Source organism: Amphiprion ocellaris, chromosome 14 (genome assembly GCF_022539595.1).
Source record: "Amphiprion ocellaris isolate individual 3 ecotype Okinawa chromosome 14, ASM2253959v1, whole genome shotgun sequence".
NCBI classification, from domain to species: domain Eukaryota; kingdom Metazoa; phylum Chordata; class Actinopteri; family Pomacentridae; genus Amphiprion; species Amphiprion ocellaris.
In genome coordinates, this window is record NC_072779.1 from 8,865,825 (window position 1) to 8,885,346 (window position 19,522).

Here is a 19,522-nt window from a genome sequence, read left to right on the forward strand (position 1 = left end):
TTAAATCTAACAGAGAACTACTGTGGGACTCAGCCCTCACACTGTCTGAAAGCTCAGGTCCTGAGGACTCGGGAGGTGTGGAGGCTTTGGAAAGTCTTGGAACTGAGGGTTCCACCCTCCAGCACAAATGCTGAAGTCCAACCTCCTGAGAAAAACGGTCGAGTCGAGACTCAAGTTAAAAAAAAACTCGAAAATGGCAAAAAAATAGATGATAAATGCGCAAAAAAAAGAAGAATCAGTATCTGAGTGAGTAGCTCAGGGGATAAGAAGACAGACTACCAACTGGAAGGTAGTAGGTTCAAGACCCACCACTGGCCTTTTTCTTTCTTTGTCTTTGTCAGGATTTTGATAAAATTTAAGAAGGGGCAGATCTTGAACCAGCGACCTGCAGCTCCACAGGTAAATCCTTAACTCACTGAGCTACAGATCAGATTAAAAAAAAAAAAACAAATTCGTCGTCCCTTTGGCATTGTAGTTTCTGAAGTCACCACATGGGTGGAGCCAAGGCGGAGTCTGGGTGGAGTCAAGGCAGAGAGTAGGCGGGGAGGTGGGTGGCGGCCTCCCCCCTCTACTCCCCCACCTCCCCCCACCACCCACCACACCTTCCCCCGCCCAACGAGTTCTTCAAGTCTCCACGAGTTCTTAGAGTCTCCATGGGTTTTCCCGAGTTTTCCTGAGTTTCTGGAGTTTCCACGATGGTAGTCGCTCCAGAGAAATGAAAGAAGGTCAACTTTTATCGACCTCCATCCAGATGTTCAACTTGATATCTTTACTTGGAGATTTTTAGCACCACAAACCTTTAGTATCACACTTTATTAGCATTTATTAGGACTTTAATGGAATCCACCAGCAGATTTAGTTTTTGTTGAGAAACTTTATTCTTGTTGTCGTGGGACTGCAGTATTTAAAACTGTTCTTCTATTTGACCTCATGTTTATTAGTTTTATTTATTTATTATTTATTATCCCTTATTAATCCCACGAGGGGAAATTCTGATTTTCGCATCTCTCCCCAATTGGGGGAGTCAGAACGACGGGTCAGCCACGGTACAGCGCCCCTGGAGCAGGAAGGGTTTAGGGCCTTGCTCAAGGGCCCAACAGTGGCCACATCGGGGCTTGAACCTCTGACCTTCTGATCAGTAGTCCAGAGATTCAAGCAAGATGCAACAGAAATGTACTGGTTCAGTTTAAACTTATGAAGGAGATTGTATAATTTCTCTAACAACAATGCCTAAGCAAATTGAAGTGTTTAAAGTAACTAATAACTCAAAATGCAGGAAAAAGAAAACTGTTTGAACATTACTATGGCAATGACAACTTCACTTTCTACTTTTACAAAGTCAAAACTATGGTTACAGTCTTCAAATGCCACCAGCTAAGAACAGAAAGCAATGACTAGTAACATCCAATTTTACTCACTCATGTTCATCAAAGGGTTTCTGCTGTGGCCAATATTTTTTCTCTGTCTCTGTAATAAGAAAAGTATGTTCACGCTTTTCTAAAAATGCCAGATGAACGTGCTGTTTACTTTTTCAGCCAGGGAAAAAGACTCAGAGAGACATGGCTCCTGAGGCTGAGGGCTCAAGGTTTGTTGGATGAAGTGAAGATTCAGGTATTTTTATTAAACTTTTCATGCTTTCAGCTTCAGACACTTTAATACATATTTGATAGAATTTGAAGTAAATTCTGAAACTTGGTATTTGAATAAAGGTGCATTTCAAGGTGACCATTTATGGTCACAGGAGTGTCTGTGTGTTAATCATTGTCCTCTAAAGCCACAAGTGAATTTGCTAAACAGCTGAAAAATGTTTGTGTATCACTGGCTTTTGTAACAATAACAACAGAAATATATATTGTTTTATATAATGATCTGCAAAATTCACAAGTATAAAACTGAGCCAAGCACTTTTTATTAAATAAACACCCAGGTGAGTAATTTCTCATTTAAAAATAACGAAAATATGAACATGTAAATAAGTTTAACGTCAAAATAGGTTTATTAACAACTAGAGTTAAGTCCTAGCAGAACACAATGGTGAAACATCCAGTGTTGAAGTGTCCTTGAGCAAGGCACGGCCCAAACAACTACAGGAATCGAGTATGAGCTCGTATAGTTTTAACTGCCTCATTTTGTTTTGAGCTTAGTCGTAAAAAAAGACAAGAAAAAGAAAAAAACTGAAGAAACGCATATGATTCAATCCGCGAGACAGCGTACATCACCACGCATCAGTGACGTCGGCAGAGAACGACGTTTCCGTAGCAACTGGGGCCGGTCCGTTAACCGCAGCGGCTGCTGTACTACCAGAGCTCATCACCGAACGGGGGGATTGTCGTCGGTAACCGGACACCACCTCTGGCTTGCGGGGCGTAGAGACACGGGGGCGACGCAGTATCGAGGCGGCGAGCCCGCAGCACCGTGTGGAGATGCTGAATATGTGGAAAGTCAGAGAGCTAGTGGACAAAGCGTGAGTACCAACGAGCAGGTGGAGCTTCGAGCGCTAGCTGGAGCTAAACCGCTAAGTGGCTTGTGAGCTAACCGGCTCTCTGGGCGGCTCCGAGCGGGCAGCATCAGCAGCTTTTACCGCTGACAGCGGAGGGATAGGGCCGTGACGTCACGGCGATAGCCCTCAGCTGTTAGCTCCGACTAGCTGGCTCGCTGCCAACCTTTAACCTTGTGACATAAATTTAAAAATGTGTGTCATGCAGTGGCATCTTACGTTTTGAGCATGTCCATGTCGTTTTATATAATTTAGACTAGGAAAAAACATGCTACAAGCTGGTCATTTATTTGTTTTTAATCCAGAACCAATGCTGTCCAGTTAGCTAATTGCGCTAGCATTGCTAAGCCCAGCTCGGGTATGTTGTGTGTGTACTGTTTCTGTGGGTGCTGCTGCAGAATCACGCCCTGTCCCACCCCGGCGATGCCAGCTACCTCCACTGTGCACTCATCTAACATTATGTCCAGGCCAAAAAACGAGACTAAACGTCAATAATGGGAAGATAAGTGGCTGGATACTTGTATGAGAGAGGTACATGTTTCGCCAATTAGCTACCAGCCATCTCTCACAGTAGCTAAACTGGTCTACCGAGGCCCATACCCCCATGGTCCCGAACAACAGGGCTTGTTAGCCACCCAACAGAGCACACTGTAGTAGCTAATGGTGGTGTTGCAGATTACTACATCGTGTTGTTTGTTTGAACACTGGACTCCGCATGCTTCTTTGTGCTGTGTGTCTTTGTGGTGTCTATTGTTGCATACACAATGCGCAGTATACAGTCATTGAACTGTAGCCCAGCAGGAGGAGGAACAACAACAGCTTCCTGTCCTGTCTGTTCCTGCAGCCAAACTGAGCAGCATGGCTTACCTTTGCTGTGGAAAACCACCTCAAATTTGGAAGATGCAGTGATGCAAAAGACTTGTTCTTAGTTTTGCTCAGCTGAGTTAGTCAAAATACGATAACCTACTTCTTTATGTACTAATGAAAATGCAACTTTCAGTGCTGTCAGGACATGCATACATTTGTTAAGTAGCTTCACAAAGGATACTGTCATATGTTTCGCAGAACAACAATAAGGAAGTTACATTAAAAGCATGAGATTGAACTAATCAATAGATCTTAGAAATAGTTCAGGTCAGACTTGTTAAGAGACACATGGGAATAGCTCTATATATAATTTATTAATACCAACACCACATCTTTGAATCTACACTAACTTTATTAATCAACTTTTGTTATTTTCCTGATACATGATCATTCTTCAGTCAGTATTTGGCTCATATTGAGTATAAATTTCTGTTATCTTCTCAAAAGAGAGTTAAGCATGTTCAGTTTAATAGCACATAAATTATACTCTTTAAAATTTCTACCATTATTCATAGAGTAATCTGTTTCTAAAAGGGTTTAATCTTTAAAAATGACCTAGAAATTCAGTAAAGGTAGAGTATGTGGCAAAGCTGTTGTACTGGAGTGGATAAAACATACAAATAAATGGTCGACTAAATGCAGTGGTTAAAGAGTATATTTTCTAACTCAAAACATACCAGCTAGATACCATTTATTGTAGTGCTTGAGGCAGACAATTAAAACTTGCACTTACATTTTGTTAGCTTGTGAGTAATGTTAATGCAAGCTACTATTAGATATATGTGTCCAGACTTTAGGGACACCCTGTACTGTGTCTGTGCTCGATTAATGCTTCTATTATACTATTGTGTCAGAACAATAAGAATAAGAACGATAAGAATTTTTTTAAAGCACTTCACAGTAACAGATAGGGTACAGTTTGATAAGATTGTGCCATACTAGGGCAGAATGATTTACAAAAAAAATCAAACTGTGGTATTTCTAACAGAGTTTCCAATTGTGATTTGATTTGCTAGCAAATCCATTTCAATATTCACTGCATCCGAGATTTAAAACGTAATAGAGCATTACCACAAGCGTGATCACCGCACAAAGACATTAACACGACAGTTTAAATCCTGTCAGATGAGCGGCATGACATATATCATAAATTGCTGCTTTTGCAATTTTCAAATTGCCATTTTGATTTGAAATCCATTAGTGTTCAGCATTTTCTGCCATGATAAAATCATCCTTATTTTTGATGCAGTCATACATTTTGTGCCTGTTTTGTCCTAAATATAAATAATGATGATTATATGAAGGCATACTTAACAAAATGGAACCTGCTTATATATGAGGGAAATATTAATTCTACTGTGTGGTAATGAGAGCAGTTTGTTATACTACAACGCAAATTAGGTGTACCACAACCACAAAAAATTATCCTTATAACCTTCTAGAAAGTAGGATTTGTTGTTGACCTGTTGTGTAAGTCTGAATTAGGTGTACATAATAAACTGACAAGTGACTGCACATTGATATGACCTCCAAGAAAAGGTACTTGTGAGGTCCTCTTCTCTGTTTCAAACATCATGTTTTTGATTTTCACTTTCGGTCCTACAAAAAACATCCATCATCTAGACACAGGCTATTGTAAGATAATGTTTTCCACTTTGACTGTCTGCTCTCAGTCGGCTAAACCTTTTAAAGGACCAGTTATATCACGAGTGTGATAAGGGAAAGGAAGATTATAACATAATAGACAGATAACTAAAAAGACCAAAGAAAAGAGATAAAAAAGAGGGAATTTAAAGAGGATAGACAAAGTAATAGATGGAGTAATAGACAACAGCTCCTATCAGCTGTTGGCTGTGCCTGGCTGGGCATGATGAATACACTCTGTTATTGATCTCCCTCAACAGAACTGGCAGTGGTGGCCATTCTTTTCCTGCAGATAAAGAGTCATACTGATATATATCTCTTACTCTCTGTCTCCATAGTATCCACTGATAAGTCAAAGACTGTCGCTGCAATGTCCACACACTTCTTATTTCCCTCTAGTTGGGATGGCGTCTGAGCTTAGAGGAGAGAGAGATGAAGAGGAAAAGTATGAATAGAAAGCAACTGCTTCCGAATAAAGGAATATTGAGAGGATTAAGGGTCGGTAAAAGCGAGATAGAACTTGTTAGAAAATGAAGTGAGACCCAAAATCAAAGTCGGCACAGAAGATAAGACAGAATATGGCAGACAGAAGAGGAAGAGCGCCTTTTGCTGTGTTGTTTTGCCAGCTGTCTGTAGAGCTAGCCATGCCTATCAAGAGATGCAATACACACCCACAGGAAAACAAACGCAGCAGCAGGTGATCCCACAAACACAAAGAGGGCAGGAAGCAAGTAGACGTTGCCTATGGGGATGTTTCACTGTGTTTACTTCATTCTTCTCCTCAAGCGCACATATACACATGGATGGATAAACACTCCCAGTTCACCTCACTTTCTTGCACACAGTCTGGTCTCTCCTATTGTGCGCCAAAAAGCTTGTGCATGTGTGTGTGCGTGCATGTGTGCCAGAACATGCATGTCTGTCCTCTGAAGGACAGTGGTCAGCACACCGGCTTTTACAAAGCGCATTCATTATTCAGTGCACTGAGATTCTCTGTGTTATAAAAGAATACATTTATTTTCTCTCATCCTTGTTTACTCTATTGTGTGTATTATGCATGCATGAATTTAGCTATTTGTTGCGATAATCCTGTTTTTCACAGTTAATTTCAGCTTCAGTGTGTGTGCTGTGGGAGACATTTGTGAGGTGTTGCCCTGTGTAGCAATAAGTCAGTTAAATGTAGAGTGTGTGGGTAGAAGTTAGATAGAATAATGACACTCTGCTACCACCCCCCAGAAGATGTAATTTAATAATTGACCTCACTGCGTTTCTCTGATGTTCTGTGTAAACATATCTGTGTGTGTTTTTAATTGTCTGCTGTTTGGTCTGACTGTGCTGTGGAAATGTGATGAGTGAAGTGTGAATCAGCATAGAACATTTGCAGCCAGGATGACTGACTAAAAGACTCACGATAACAATAATGGTGGTCATAATTACCAGACAGAAAAGCAAAAAAGGAAAGCTGTGATATTTAAGCGTTAAATGAATATTGATGATAATTCTCGTGTTTTGTTGGTGTCGTTTACGACGAAAATACATGTTTGTGTCAACAGCACTAATGTGGTGATGAACTACTCAGAGATTGAGTCCAAGGTGAGAGAGGCCACCAATGACGACCCCTGGGGACCCTCTGGGCAACTAATGGGAGAGATAGCCAAGTGAGTAACAAACACACATGTAGTAACTCTAAAATCCAAGCACATTGTTACTGGTAAAGTCATACACAAACTACATTGTGGCATGTAGTGTAATGTGTGAATACAATTCTGTCTGCAACAAAATTTGTTCTTATGCAACTAAACTTGGTAAAGTTAGGAGGTTGGATAGTGGCAGAAGTCAGACCCAAGACCTTTACCCAGAGGACTGAGACTCATGTTCCCTCTAGGAACATTATTCTTCAACTTCAGCTTTGTTTTAGCTCACTTACTTTCAGTCTCAGTTGCTTTTTGGTAAAGTTCAGGCACCAAAACTACTTGGTGTAGTTTTAAAGCTTCTCCTCCTTTTTCTTAATAGTCAAGGTAACAAGTACCACCCCATCTTGTATATGATTGGTTGGCTGAAAGGAGCCACTGCTGGAAATCAATACAAATAAATGGCAAAGATTACAAATGTGGTTGTGATGTATCACAAACATACATAATCTGGGAAAAAATGTTTCCAGTATTGTTTAAAATGCAGTTTAGTTGTATTGGAAGGTATTTTCTTGAAGACAGGGCTTGTAAACATGTAAGGATAGTTATCAACAGGCTCTGCTCTCTTGACCCGATTCTGCTTTGCTTTACCTGCATAGGTTTCAGCATTCTCATACTTTTAGTTGTGTGTGCTTGTGTGTGTAGATCTACCTTCATGTACGAGCAGTTCCCTGAGGTGATGAACATGTTGTGGACCAGGATGCTGAAGGACAACAAGAAAAACTGGAGAAGAGTCTACAAGGTATGTTTGCACTCTGGTTCAGAGGTTGCTTCTCGTTGGTTCTCGTTGGTGTATTTGTGTTGTTGGGCTCTATATTTAATGAGTGTTTCTTTGCACCGCCAGGCAGACACACACATGGCTTCAAATGTTTACACAAGTGACTGGATCAAGGCACTTTTGGCTGTTTTTCCTAAAATCAGTAATTTGTTTTTTAAGATTGCAGTCAAACTGGTTTGCTGCTTTTTGCCACTGTCAGGTGCATGTTTGTACAGGCAATTTCAGGAGCAGTCTGTTTGTTTTCTGGTCTGTTGTATTGGTGTTGTTTTGTCCTTAATGATTCTATGTGTGCGTAGAAACATACTGTATATGAATCCTGTATACTGCAAAGACCAGAACCCTGCGTCTTATCTGCATTCTTGTGTAATGCCCAAATAATCATGTAAGGCTGATCTGCAGAGATTATACATTATGCATGAGCAAAAGAAGAGTAAATTTAAATTTTTTAGAGAGCAGTTACAGTGAGTTAAGGAGGAGGCATGACTCAGGGCAGAAAACAGTTGGAAGAAAAAATATTTAATTTAAGACGGATTATTTCGCAGTGAGTGATGCTGACTGCACAACATCTACTTCCTTTGCTATCTCTCTAATCTCCATCTCTCTCTCCAAGGCCCTGCTCCTGCTGGCCTATCTGATCAGGAATGGCTCTGAAAGAGTCGTCACCAGTGCAAGAGAACACATCTACGACCTGCGATCTCTAGAAAACTACCACTTCATTGGTGAGTCTCTGAATGAAAATTACTTACCTCTTCATAGGTGAAGCTCTTCTTGTTCTTCTCCACACCCCTGCAACATTAATATATCTTGTGTGGTGGCATTTGAAATTAGACTCGAGCAGAAAGAGCACAGTGTGTTTTGATTTGAAAGGGTTCATTCTGTGGACACCATGAATGGCATGTCAAATGTTTAGTTTCCAAGATGTTGGCATTGACCAGAATAAGTGACGCTGGATGAAGGATAAAAGGTCAGGGTGTCAACAAAATTAATATCCACATAAAAATGTCATTGTAGTCTGGCTGGTAGTCTCCCTGTTTTAGTTTTTTGTCTTTGTGTGTGTTTTTGTACTTGTGTCTGTATCCAGATGAGAATGGTAAGGATCAGGGTATCAATGTGCGTCAGAAGGTGAAGGAGATGGTGGAGTTCATCCAGGACGATGACAGATTGAGAGAGGAGCGGAAGAAAGCAAAGAAAAACAAAGATAAATACATTGGCGTCTCCTCTGACAGCATGGGTGGAGGAGGGGGCAGCTTTAAGAACTGTAAGTAATCCGCTGCAATTTTATTTTTTTAATGTGAAATGAAATGATGATATAACTTCATTCATCAAGACTTGTATAGTGATATTTTGTTGAGACTTTTTGAATGGGCTTGAAAAATATAACCCTTAATTTCCTGTACTAACAAGTATCTTGAAATAACATCAATAAAATTAATTTAATTGCCCGAAATATAGAAAAAGGGGGGTTCAGTACCATTCAGTGATTTCAAATGCACCATCACATCATCTTTGCATATATAATTAGAAAATACTAAGTGGTTTGAACTGACAGTTTTAGGTGACTGCTGAGCTAAATTTCCTACCTCTACTATCACATTCTTAAAGCAGGAATCACAACTTTTATTTAAATAAATGTCTCTTAAGTCACTCTCGCAGACTGAGGTAACTCAATAGGGAAAGTATTGAAATATTTATCTATTTACAGTAATACAAACTGGGTGTCTGTGGTGACGTTAGGTCAAATACTGCATTAAGTTACTGCTGATTCAAACCAAACAATTCCTACTGCTTCAGCTTTACATTCAAAGCATTTAACTGGCAAAAAAAAACGAGTTAACTTGTTTGAAAAGAGTCCAGGAAATGCAATGTGTTTGTGAGCTTATCACAAGCTTGGTATGTATCAAAAGCATGTCGACCAAACAAAATTCTTATAGTGGCTTCACAGCTCCAGCCTTTAGCGTGGTAGAAAACTTGCACTTTCACTGTGCCCTGCTGTTTTCAGACACATCATATGCTGCATAAAATCAAATCGCAAATCGTAGCTGCTCACAGAATGATGGAAAATGGTCAATTATTGCCTGAAATTTCTGTTAAAGCGGCAATATATATATATATATATATATATATATATATATATATATATATATATATATATATATATATATATATACACATATATATACATATATATATAAACATTTTCCTGTAACAAGTCAGAATTCTGTGACTTGTAGTATTAAATCATATTTGCTGTTATCACTATTACTTCAAGCGTCACTAAATAACCAGGACTGAAAACCTGTGAAATTGCCACTCTAAGTACTATCCTGGACTTGCTGGATCAACACGAGATTCTTATTTGATTCTTCTCTGCCTGTTTTCTTTAAACATTTGTAAATTAGTATTATACTTTTTCCAAATCTTTCAATGTTTTATATAATTTTAAGTTGTATATACTTTGATTTGGGGCTTAATCTGGATTTTTTTTTCTTTTTATTTCTTCTGCATCCTATTTTTAATAGATATAAAAGTTGATGTGAAAGACTGTATATTTTATGTGCTTTAGTCAATTTATGCTCCACTGAAATCTCTCCATTTCTGTCTTCTTCCTTCCAGCTAATGAGTTGGATCGGAGCAAGTGGGATGAAGACTGGGATAAGAGCAGAGGAGCTTTCCCTTTTAGTGAGAAACTTGGAGAAATCAGTGATAAGATAGGCAGCACCATCGACGACACGCTCAACAAGTTCAGAAAGAAGGAACGCGATGACTCACCGGACAGAATCAGGTAAACATCTATTTCTGTTAATACCACAGTTTGAATAAATGCTTGTTTTAAAATGGTCTCAGGTGTATTCTAAAGTAGCTTATTGGCCACTCAGAATGAACAAAAACAAAACAATGCAAAGAGCCACCCACTCACTGTACATCAGATGGCTCTCAGCCTCTTTGTCATGTGTAAAATATTTAAACCTCTGGCTCTGGGATTATACATTACATAACCAAACAATAATATACAAAGATCACTGCATATAGGCATAGAATTGTAGCATAGCAACAAAATTACAGCAAAATCTCATAAGTGCTCATATATCCTTCATCTGGTTGCCATAGTGACAATGAGGAGGACCGTGCATCGAGAAACGGTAGGCAGGAAACCCTGGAGTTCAAAGATGAGGAGGAAACTGTCACAACGAAGAGCATCCAGATCACACAAGCAACAGAAACCACAACCACGACCACACGGAAACGTAGCGGAGCAACGAGCAGCAAGACTCTGGACCTGGGCGCTGCAGCCCACTACACTGGAGATAAGAGCCCAGAGGAGAAGGTATTTGAACATGTTTTTATTAATGCAACTCACATTTTCAGTGTGTGTACATATTTAATCACTGCATCACTCTGCTCTCTTCAGTCATCGATCAGGCAGTCTTCCAGTAGTGGTCTAGCTGACCTGCTAGTGATTGACCCGTCATCCAATCAGAGCACCGCAACGGGTAAATACAAATGGCTTTTTTTTTTTTTCTTAAAAACTTGTTCTAGAAAGTTTTTTATTTTTGTACAAATCCATTTCCATCCAACCATCCAGGTGGCAGTTCAGACCTCATTGGTGGCTTTGCTGACTTCTCCTCCCCTGCAGCCTCTGCCAGCCTCCCCACCTCCACTGGTAAACCTCATCCCTTTCTCAGCTCCCCCCCATTGTAAACCTCAGTGTTTGTTTCATGTGACCAATGTACAGTTTCAGAGAATTATGTATAGATTTTTTTGTGGACTTGTAGGTAAGATCTAAGTTTATTTTTTAAAAAAATCAGGAAAGGAGTGGGGCTGCAATCACAACTAAACATACCACTGCTGTCTTTTGGCCAGCTGCTCCGTCATCTAATGGAAATGGAGAATTCGGGGACTGGAATGCCTTTTCAGCCAATCCTCCAGTTTCATCTAGCTCTGGTCCTTCCCAACCCGTCACTGACCTGTTTGGCAGCGTCCAGTCACCCACAGCCCCAGCCTCTAATCCCACAACTGTCCCACCTTCTGCTGAGCTCTTCGACCTAATGGGTGGAGTTAACCATCAGCTGAACAATCCCCATACAACACTCAGCGCCTCTCAGAGCATGACTTTCTCTCTGGGAGGAGTGACGCCAGGAGCATCAGTTGTTCTACCCACTATGCCCCTTTCTCGCTCTCAGCAGGTAGGTGTGGTTCGAATGACGTCAACGTCTAATTTGGTCTAACTGTGCAAAAAATTGGAAAATTTGATGATGATTTCCACAGAAAGAATAACCCAGAAGCGTATATTGTTTTAATTAGTAGTCTGCATTATTAATTCAGTTACAAATGTGGTATACTCAACTTTGCTGCCAGCTCAATAAAAATGTTATCTATCAGTCCACTCTTACTTTTTGTTCCAATATTTAATTAAGTGATAATATTCAGTCTTGGATAAGTTTGTGCTTTTGGGTAAGGACTTTACTATATACTGTTGTTCTTGAAAGTAACTTTTTTTCAGTTGTGACTCTGACATCACTATAATCTTTGTGTATTCATCAAAGAAAATTTCTATTCCTATTCCTGATCCTAAAAATCTCTGTTTCAGAGTTTGGGAGGCATGCCATCCCAGCAGCCCATAGGACAACAGCAGAAGGTTGGCGTCGGTAGTCAGGGATCATTAGGGTCGACCTGGTCTGACCCCTCCGTCAACATCAGCCTAGACTTCCTTTCAGCAGGACTCAACCCCACAAAGACACCACCCACACTCAACAATATCATCCAGCAACAAGGTATTGCCCTCCGTACTAGAAATCTTGTGTGAATCTTCTGTGTGATCGTTAAGGGGTTTTTGCTACAGTGGAGAAAAAGTGGTTTATGTAAAGTCAAGAAGATTTTAAAAATAAGGCTATACATTTACTTTACACAAATATTGAATCAGCATTTGGTGTGATCATCCTTTGCTCTTTGCACCAGTTAATTCAGACACCCTTGCTCAAAGTTACTTGGTATTTCGTTGTTATGAGTAACTTGGAAAACTTGACATAAAGCTTCAGTGGATTCAGCTGCTTCTGTTGCTTCATTAAGTCCCACACTAATTTAATGATGTTGGCTATTGCTCTAGGGGACCCGTAGCGTCTGTTGCATGACGTCTTGTTCTTCTTGTTGCTGAATGAAGTTCTTTATGACTCTGTATGTTTGGAGTCATCATCGTGCTGCAGAATGAATTTAGAATGACCAATCTGGTGCCTCCCTGGTGGTATTGGGAGATGGATAATAATGTAAAAATCTAAAGCAAAATGTACCGTTTAGTGAAATCAAAACCAAATTCCTGACTTAGTAGACATGGTAAGGCTTTAAAATTCCAAGTGCAAAAGAAGCTTGATTCAGCCTCTGCCCATATGTGTCTGTGCAGGAGTGCCTCCCGTCAATCTGTTGGCACAGAATTTCGGAGGACTGAACCTCAGCTCTCCGCCCCACGTGACACCCATAAGACCACCAGCCAATCCTATGATGGCGGGCAACACCATGACGATGAGCATGCCTGCTTCCATGGCCACAGGTTTACAGGGTGGAATTCCTGTGAACCAAGGCATGATGGGAATGAACATGAGCATGAATATGGGCATGGCCGCCCCGATGATGATGGGCGGAATGGCTGGCATGTCAGTGCCAGGAGTGGGGATGGGCCTGACACACTCCATCACCCCAGCTGTGGTCCCACCCAAACAAGATGCCTTTGCTAACTTTGGCAATTTTGGGAAATGAAGGTTTGCAGATGTGTGTGTGTGTGTTTGTGTGTGTGTGCGCGTCTGACATGAGAGTGTGAACCACAGAAGGACTGCTGTACTTGAAGACAACCTTGCATGTTTCTCTCTCTGCTTCTGCTCTCTGTGGTGAGCCGGCACCAGCGATGGTTCACCATCCCAGTCTGCTGACGTGACTCTGGAAGTAGAGGAAGCACCCACTGGAGCCCCTCACCCAGCGGTTATTTGATGTGTGAAATGATGTCACTCAGAGGACATCGAAAGGTGTCAATACACAGCCTTTAGTCATTACTTTCCTGTGGGGAAATAAAGTCCTTGTCTTTACCTGTTTTATATCTGAACTACAATATCCCCCTTCATTACAAAAATCACTGCGCAAGGTGTTTGTAACTGCACAGAGAATTCAATCAGTACAGTGGAAAATGGCATTGCTGCCTTAATTTTGCATTGTAGCCTGAGATATTATGTTTTATGTGATTCCAACCAAATCCAATCACAAAATTTAAGCCATTCCGTTATTGTTGGGAGGGTTAATATTCCTTTCTACATGTGCACATGGAGTATAAAGAATCCATACTGGTCCTCCAGCAGAGGGCAGAACAAGTGTATGTGTTGAGACAACACTTGACGGTCCAACTTATTCTTGAGCCATATTAGGGTGGATGATTTACATATTGCATCTGTTCCCTCTTTGTTTCCCCTCTTCTCTTTCGTTTATAGCAGTTCACAATAAATGGATGCTCAGTTCAACTATACTATTTGTTAATGTTAAAAGAAAACATTATCAAATGCACCTAAAATACTGCTGGGCTCTTTATATAATAAAAAAGGTAAAAAATCAGTTACTGCTAAAAAGTGATACTTGTGCTCTACCTTTTGGATGCATTTGCAGGAGGTATGCCTGATTAAACGGTCAGTCAGTATTTTATTCAAAGTACTATCCACTGATTATTTTCTATTAGTGTCATTGTGTCACTTAAAATAAGCTGTTGTAGGATATTTCCCTTAGATAGCATTGCATTCTTACCCTCAAGGATCTACAATGTCTCTTCTATTTTTGCATTTGGACGCTGCTTATGGATATAAGCAGAATAAGTGTTTTCCTATTGGCTGTAGGAATAAAAGGTCACCATCTACAAGACTAAAAAATACAACAATCGAAATTTCTTTTCTGTTCACTGCAGTGTCACAAAGCAGAATGTTTGAGACAGCCCAGCAACATACCTTTAACTAAATATTTTTGCCAGCAAGCATTTTTCACCTTGCAGCTCACTTGGTGGTCTCTGTATCTAAAGGTGACACACCTTCACACCTCACAGACCATGTTTTAGAAAATAACTTTCCCTACATTTGCCTGGATCAAACACACTGGAGGTATTTCTTTAGCTGAGTTTTCATAAATGATTTCTATGGCTAGCTGAGACCAATGTAAAGGGTTTTGGGTTCTTGAGTGATATTTGTGTGAGGAATGAGTGACTGAGTGTGAGTGGTTTTGTGTATGGGTATAGTTTTCTCTGTTTGATGTGCAAACACAGCTAAGCAGAGCCTCTTGTCATTTTCTGAGGAACTGCACTCCAAATGACCAAATCTTTATTTTGTTACTCTCAGAAGGATAATTCCATAGCTATTAGTTTAATATTTTATTAGTTTACTTGTAAGGTTATGTTCATATGGGAGAGCTACTGCTAACATAATTTAGTTGACTGGAATCATGTTTTTTTTTTCCAGTAAAGATCATTTGATTTGATTGTACTCTATATTTTCTGTACTTCATTCAACATTAAATTAAATTATAACATTGAACATTCAGTTTCCTCTTTTTTCCTCTGTATCAGCTAATGTATCGTCATGGCCTTCTTGATATTTGCATTTACATTTCATCCTGTTGGGCTGCCTAATAACTATTTTTTTTTTTATTTTATCATTTGAGGTGAGTTGATTATTCTAAATGATGATTTTTTTTCTCCAAAATGTCAAACTGACCATTTAATGTAAGTGCATTTTATTTTGGCAAAAACATTATGTATACTAAGGTCATATTAAAGCAAAACTGTAGGTTTGATTTCAAAAATAAATTCAAGAAATGAGGCCTGTAGAGTGACTCCAAAGAAAGTGGAGTTTCTATTAAACCCTTTAACAAAGAAAAACACGCCTAGATTTTAATCTTTAGAGCGAAAGAGACAGTATTGTCCAGCCCAAAGTCACACTCATACTGGAATGAAATGTCTTTTAGACGTGTTGTAATATAAATATATGAACATGTCCACATGCTCTGGACTTTGACTAATAAGATATAGTACCTGTTGTATAATAGCGCTGATGGCAAAATAGCATGTCTATGTTTTCTGGGAAAAGGATTGAATCATTTTATTTTGACAATGGCCAAATAAAAATTAACATTATTCCCTAACCAGATATTCGTGGAGGCTTAGAGAAAGCTTTGAAGAAAAATTTGTTGTGTTGGAAAAATATTTGTTTTCAAAATATCCAAATAATTTTTGGACTTGATTGACAGGGAGTCTTTAATTTTTATTTATTTATTTTTTTAATTCACTGTATGACACATTTTTACCTGTTCAGTGGCAGAAAAAGTCTTAAAAACTTTATTTTCTGTTACAAAACTCCAAAACTTTATTGACTTGAACACTTAGACCACGTGGTACAAAACGTTACCTGTTGTCATGACGACTTACGATTTTTAATATCTTAGTTTTCAGAATTTTGATTAAAATACCGTTCAAACAACGCGGACACTAACAAAATAACTACATCGACGGTCATCACAATGAACAGACCGCCTGAGAAAAGAAAACCAGCGACGGTTAAAGAAAAGAAATCCGGTCCTCCGAGCAGAGAACCGGTTCAGGAAGAACCGGTTCAGGAGGAGCCGGAGGGTCCCGCCGCTCTGCCCGATCAAACCGGAGTCCGGCCTCGACCTCGACCAGTGGACGGGACTGAACGAAGGACCAAGACTAGGAAAAATAAAAACGTGGCTTCGGTTAGACCAAGTGAGTTTTATTAAGAAATGCCACCTATGTCGACATTTGTTTTTTAACAAACGGTCTTTTTCAGTGGATTGGTGGGTTGTCATGGTGATGTAGGGGTCAAGTGAGGCCAAGGAGCCTCCAGCAAGTTCCTGTCGTCTGGTAAAAACAAAAACAAAATGTCCCGTTTCAGGTCAACCAAACGCTGATATACCCAAAAACCTCTCAGCTGGAGAATCCCTGAACCCAGATCCAGCCCAGCTCACCCAAACCTCACCCAGACAGGGAGGTGGTGGTCCAGTCATCAGCTTTACCATCCCGCCGACAGAGGAGGGTAAACATTTCTGTCGAGATAAAAAGTTTTAAGATTTATTTGATATGGAAAGTTACAGTAATGATGCACTTCGACAGAATTATGAGATACTGATTCAAAATTGTTTTTCAATTAATAGAATCTTATTCTGGTCATTGTTAGGGTCATATATTTGTAAGAATAATAAGTAACAGACTCAAAATTCTGATACTAAATGAAAATTCTGAAGTTTGAATGAAAATAGGACGGATACTTCAGGAATAATTAGAATTCATATTGATCTTTGGTGCAACATAAAGTGCATTTACTCAAGGGCTGTACTTACGTACAGTTTGAGGGTGCAGGTACTTTACTTGAGTATTTCCATTTTATGTATTATTTCAGAGAGAAATATTTTTGCTTTGGCTACTTTTAAGATTAAGATTTTATACAGTGAATAATCTAAATTTTTAAAATAAAATGAATATAATTATTAAATAATGATTAAATCCGTGGTCTCCAACCTTTCTGGCTTCTGACATCTTATAAAAAGTGATGTATAGTCAGGGTCACATTCCAGATATCTATGAGTTGCTACAACTCCACAGAAATTTGTATTCTTTTTTTTCTCTAAATTTCACACATGGCTAATTTCAATAATTGTTCAAATAACCCAATATCATATTAAAAGTCAAAGATTAGAGAAAATTCTCAAAACTGACAACAGATCTGTGTATCAGAATTATATATTTTTTGTATTTCTCTCCCATTAATTACCTGTCAAACCCTCAGACTTTTACTTGTAGTGAAGTCATTTTATTTGACTGTATTAGTGCTTTTCCTCAAGGATGTACATACTTTCACCACTTGTATTGGTTAGGTTAAAATTATGAGATAATCAAACTTTGGACTGTCATATTACCATTTATATGTTAAAGATTTTATTCCAAAGTCAGACTTAAAGATATTCAAAAAGTTATATCTTTGTGTATCCTTGTTTCTTCATATATTAAATTATCATCTAATACGTTTAAATTTGCACCAGCATTTTTATTTTATGTTATTCACCCTTATACGGCATCTGTTTTGTTTTTTTTTTTGTTCGTTTTTTTTTTCTGGTGGAACTTGGGTTCTAGAGATCAGTGATCTTGCAATTAGCATTTGGCAGTAAACTGACAAACACGAAGTGAACATCTTTTTAGAATTTGTTAATAATGCACAATGCATATTTTTCCATACAACTGTAAACAAACCAATCAGTCCCTACATGTCTTCCACAGATCTGAAGCAAATGGAGTCTTGTCTCCAAGACAAGAAGGGACACATTAAACGTCCGATGAATGCCTTCATGGTGTGGGCTCACATCCACCGACGTGCCCTGTTTCAAGCCCGTCCTAATGCCGCCCTGGCCGACATCAGTGCTCAGCTGGGCAGCGAGTGGTCCAAGCTCAGTAAGCAACAGCGGAGGCCCTACTTTGAAGTGGCTGACAAACTGAGAGTCAAGCATCAGGAGCAGTTCCCTGGTACGAGCAACTACACAGCTGCATGACTAGAAGATGATGAACATTTCCTCCATAGTTACTGGTATATCTTATGTACATAATGTGTTCAGCTGTGGACGGTAAACCTCAGATTTTTACTCACTCTTGATGTGACTTTGTTATATTTTGCCAGATTATATGTATTGCCCCAAGAAGAAGAAATGCAAGGAAAATTTAGATTCACAGCAGAAAGCAGGAGAGGCAGATGGACAGGCAACATTACAACACCAGGACTCCAGTGTTTCCTCTTTTGTCTCACAAGATGTGCATTTAGCTCAATCCAAGTTACCGAACCTCAGGATGTACCAGTGTCCTGTTGTGGTGCCCCACGCAGTGGGCTGCTGTCCCCACTCATCTTTTGGTCCATACCATGCAGCGGGCGTCCAGATGCACCAATCAAGGTTTGGCATTTTCAGAGGAATGCTTCAGCTAGTCTGATGCTTTTTCCATATTTCATGTTCTATCCCATGTCTCATTTTACCATTTACATTACAGACAAGCAGAGCATGCTTCTCTTTAGCTTTCTTTTGGGGATGTCTGATATAGGCATTTTTGCCATTTACCGATATGCCAATATTGTCCAACTCTCAATTTCCGATTCTGATATCAACCGATACCGATACCGCTATATGTGATACACTTGTTTACGTGCTTCACAATGCAGTTTGATGATGTCATCATTTGCATGCCGGTCAGTCCCAGCAAAATCCAGGCTTTATTTTATCGGTTTTCATGATAGGCAAAAAAAAACCCAAAACCATAATGATATTGACCAATATTACATTTTTATGCCAATATCGGGCATAAACATCCCAACTTTCTTTTCAACAGCAGCAGTGAATGACCTGATTATAAGACACAAGTAGTCTTGGTTTTATGAGGTTTTTTTAATTTGCAAGAAAGTTTGCTTCTATATATATATGCTGACTGCTACATAATCCTTTAATAGGGTGTAAGAATTCACAGTTTTTTGACATTTTCTAGCATTTTCAAGTTGACGTGCTTGTGTGTTTCTATCAGGCTTCTCTACGGATACCCAAATGCCAGCATCTATGTGGGAGAAGTGGCGAGTCACCACTACACTCACCTGCAGGGGAACGCAATCGTTCAGGTCGACAGTGAAGCCATGCAGCCAGAGCATTATCTATGTCACATTAGTCAAGAAGACCTCTCGGGCTTTGTCAGACCCTCGGAGAACCTTGAGCAGCCTGATGTTGCCACCAGTAAGGTGGAATATAATGGGGATGATGGTGATGAGGAGGAGGAGGAGGAGGCTGTTGATGTCGTGGGATTGCTCTAGGGGATGTTCAGCACATGAAAAGCAACACGGGAGTGAAATTTACATTTACTGATCTAATAAATAAAACATTCTGTGACTATACCTGTTCCTCAGCTGTTATGTATTCAAAATATTAGAATACCAAATAAAATATTCCATTACAGAGGGATTGTATATTTTATAGGATAAACAAGGTGATGCA

General features: G+C 39.5%; 2 protein-coding genes across 3 annotated transcripts; both read left to right on the forward strand.

Annotated features, from left to right (window-relative positions):
- Nucleotides 1-2,257: 2,257 nt before the first annotated feature.
- Nucleotides 2,258-15,027, forward strand: LOC111584673 (clathrin interactor 1-like). The gene is made up of 12 exons (XM_023293871.3): nt 2,258-2,464; nt 6,562-6,666; nt 7,345-7,441; nt 8,088-8,196; nt 8,559-8,735; nt 10,091-10,259; nt 10,586-10,802; nt 10,887-10,968; nt 11,061-11,138; nt 11,339-11,661; nt 12,066-12,249; nt 12,873-15,027. Exons 1-12 carry the CDS (start codon nt 2,424-2,426, stop codon nt 13,223-13,225), a joined length of 1,935 nt encoding a protein of 644 aa, XP_023149639.2. The 5' UTR covers nt 2,258-2,423; the 3' UTR covers nt 13,226-15,027.
- Nucleotides 15,028-15,955: 928 nt separating this feature from the next.
- Nucleotides 15,956-19,422, forward strand: LOC111584674 (transcription factor SOX-13-like). Of its 2 annotated transcripts, none has more exons than XM_023293872.3 (5): nt 15,956-16,232; nt 16,402-16,542; nt 17,781-18,023; nt 18,175-18,442; nt 19,062-19,422. In XM_023293872.3, exons 1-5 carry the CDS (start codon nt 16,010-16,012, stop codon nt 19,339-19,341), a joined length of 1,155 nt encoding a protein of 384 aa, XP_023149640.2. In that variant the 5' UTR covers nt 15,956-16,009; the 3' UTR covers nt 19,342-19,422. The 2 variants fall into 2 exon arrangements, with proteins under 2 accessions (XP_023149640.2, XP_035796708.2); XM_035940815.2 differs by having other exon boundaries at nt 18,304-18,442.
- Nucleotides 19,423-19,522: the final 100 nt, after the last annotated feature.